The sequence below is a fragment of the Corvus kubaryi genome, unplaced genomic scaffold, assembly GCF_017639235.1.
Source record: "Corvus kubaryi isolate FWS band 111438036 unplaced genomic scaffold, C.kubaryi_AGA036_p1.0 37005, whole genome shotgun sequence".
NCBI classification, from domain to species: domain Eukaryota; kingdom Metazoa; phylum Chordata; class Aves; order Passeriformes; family Corvidae; genus Corvus; species Corvus kubaryi.
Window position 1 is genome coordinate 7,143 of NW_024581008.1, and position 2,973 is coordinate 10,115.

The 2,973-nt window shown below is 61.4% G+C and overlaps 1 protein-coding gene across 4 annotated transcripts in view; it reads right to left on the minus strand.

Annotated features, from left to right (window-relative positions):
* Positions 1-2,973, minus strand: part of LOC121660938 — a 5,045-nt gene extending 2,072 nt beyond the window's left edge. For 2 of the 4 annotated variants that reach the window (XM_042020545.1, XM_042020548.1), the window contains exons 1-3: positions 2,679-2,973; positions 1,543-1,731; positions 326-427 (exon numbers count right to left, since the gene is read on the minus strand). In XM_042020545.1, the coding sequence (XP_041876479.1) occupies positions 326-427; positions 1,543-1,731; positions 2,679-2,751 (364 nt within the window). In that variant the 5' untranslated portion in view covers positions 2,752-2,973. Of the gene's footprint in view, positions 1-325; positions 428-1,542; positions 1,732-2,561; positions 2,656-2,678 lie in introns of those variants that run through there. The other 2 variants (XM_042020547.1, XM_042020546.1) reach the window with 2 other exon arrangements.

Consider the following 2,973-nt stretch of genomic DNA (forward strand, 5'->3'; position numbering starts at 1 on the left):
GCAGTGGCGACCCCAAAAGTGGCAAAATTGAGCTCAGATGGGAAATTCGGGATGAATTTCAGGAATTTTAGGGCCAGAGCTGAGCAAGGGGCAGTGGCGACCCCAAAAGTGGTGAATTTGAGCTCGGAAGGGAAATTCGGGATGAATTCGGGAATTTCAGAACCAGACCTGAGTGAGGAGAACCCCCTGGGGCCTGAGCTGTGACCAAAAGGGGCTTTTTTGGGGATCAGGATCCCCCTGATGGTGGCGCACCCCAAAAAGTGACATTTTGGGGGCATTTTGGGGGCACTTCTGGAGGTTTTGGGGTGCCGGGGGGGGCTCTGACCTTTGCCCTTGGTCTTCTGGTAGGTGACAAAGAGCACGAGCAGGGCCAGCAGCACGAAGAGCACGGGGGACCAGTAGCGGACTGGGACGCCCGAGGAGGTGCCTGTGGGAAAAGTGGGGACAGAGGTGGCCGGGCGGGGACGGGCACAGGGAAAGGGAGGGGGTCGGGATGTTCTGGGAGGGTGGCAGGTCCCCGGGAGGGTGGCAGGTCCCCAAGGGTGGTGGCAGGTCCTCGGGATGGTGACAAATCCCCCAGTGGTGGCACGTCCCCCGGCAGGTCGCCCAGGAGGGTGACACATCCCCCGTGAGGGTGACAGGTCCCCAAGGGTGGTGGAACATCCCCCAGGAGGGTGGCAGGTCCCCCAGGAGGGTGGCAGGTCCCCTAGGGATGGTGGCAGATCTTCTGAGAGGGTGACAAATCCCCCAGAGTGGTGGCACATCTTCCGGGAGGGTGACAGGTTCCCCAGAGTGGTGGCACATCCCCTAGGGATGGTGGCAGATCCCCAAGAATGGTGGCACCTCCTTGGGATGGTGACAAATCCCCCATGAGGGTGACAGGTCCCCCAGAGTGGTGGCACATCCCTGAGAGGGTGACATGTCCCCCAGAGTGGTGGCATGTCACCCAGGGGGGTGGCACATTCCCCAGGAGGGTGACAGGTCCCCAAGGGTGCTGACAGGTCCCCCAGGATGGTGCCACCTCCTTGGGATGGTGACAAATCCCCCAGAGTGGTGGCACCTCCCCGGCAGGTCCCCCAGGAGGGTGACACATCCCCCGTGAGGGTGACAGGTCCCCAAGGGTGGTGGAACATCCCCCAGGAGGGTGGCAGGTCCCCCAGAGTGGTGACAAGTCCCCTAGGGATGGTGGCAGATCCCCAAGAATGGTGGCACCTCCTCGGGATGGTGACAAATCCCCCAGAGTGGTGGCACATCTCCCGGCAGGTCCCCCAGGAGGGTGACACATCCCCCGTGAGGGTGACGGGTCCCCCAGGGTGCTGACAAATCCCCCAGAGTGGTGGCAGGCCCTCCAGGATGGTGTCACCTCCTTGGGATGGTGACACATCCCCCATGAGGGTGACAGGCCCCCAAGGGTGGTGACAAATCCCCCATGAGGGTGACAGGCCCCCAAGGGTGGTGGAACATCCCCTGTGAGGGTGGCAGGTCCCCAAAGGTTGTGACAAATCCCCCAGGAGGGTGACACACCCCTCCCGTGGAACTCACGGGTTTGGTTCCCCGCCGCTGTCACCGCGAGGTCCCCGCTCCAAGGAGGGCTCGTGGTGGCCCTCGGCCACGTCGTCACCGTTGTCCCCGCGTGCCCGGTGGCTGTGGTGGGGTGTCCCGGTGGCCCCGGGGGCTCCTCGGGCGGGGTGACGCTGCCATTGCCCGGCTCCTCTTCTTGGAAGCCGAGAGCTGGGAATGGGATTTGTCCGTTCTCCCCCGAAATCAGGGATCAGGAATGGGAACATGGAGCCCCGTGTCCCCTCAGGGGACGTGGGACAGAGTTTGGGGACATCAGCAGAGGGTGAAGGGTCAGGAGGGATTTCCCCAAAAGGAAATTTCGGAGGAGAGGAGAGTGAGGGGAAATCCTGGGAATTCCAAGGGGCTCAGGATCCAGGAATGGCTGGAGCTGTTCCAGGAGGGATTTGGGATAGAGATCCCGAAAATTCATCCCCCAGAGGGTTGTGGGGCACGGAACAGGGGATGGTCCCTGCCCCAAAAACTCCGGGAGGGTTTATTGGGATTTTGGGATGTCCTGCGCAGGGTTTGGGGTGGGATTGGATGATCCGGGTGGGTTTTTTCCAGCTCGGGATGTCCCACAGCTCTCCGCGGGGGCTGAACTCGAGCAGAGCCAAGCAGGGAATTATAAAATCCCAAAAAATATCCCGATTTGGGGCATGGAGCTGCGGGATGTGAGGTGGAAGGAGCCACCAGGATCCTCCAAGTCCCATTCGTGGCCATGCCAAGATCGCACCGCGATTAAAACCAACGGAACCCCCAAAAACGGTTCAAAAGCCCCTCCTGATCTGCATTGGGATGGATTTGGGGTGCTGGGAGACCCCAAAACCCTCCTGGGAACACAAACAAGGCTCAACAAAGCCGGGCTCAACCCAAACCTGAGCTTAACCCCCAGGGAACTCCCTAAAGGGATTTCCCTGAGCTGCCCCCGCTGCCTTCAGCCTCTTCCTCCTCCTCCTCCTCGCTCCAGCCCCACTCCCCGAGGCTCCCCCGGCCCCACTCACCGGCCCCAGAGCAGAGCAGGGCAAGGCAGAGCCCCCGAAAGCCACTCGGCCCCATCCTGCTGTGCCCATCCCCCTCCCGGCCCCCCCGAAACCTCCTCCTTCCCCTTTTTTACTCACAGGAAGCTTCAGTTGGGGCCCAAAGGTGCTGAAATTGGTAGAGGAACGGATAAAAATCATCCCCTGGAGTCATTTCTCCACCCCTGGAGTCATTTCTCCACCCCTGGAGTCATTTCCCCACCTCATAGAGTGATTTTTGCACCCCAGGGAGTCGTTGCTCCGTGGGAAGGGGCGGGGAAAGGGTTGGAGGTCTGGGCAAGGAGCGGGGCAACTTCAGCACTGCCCCAAATCCCCTCAGGACAATCCCCGGAGCCACCAGAGCTGTCCCAAACCCAATCCAAGGACAGAGGGAAGC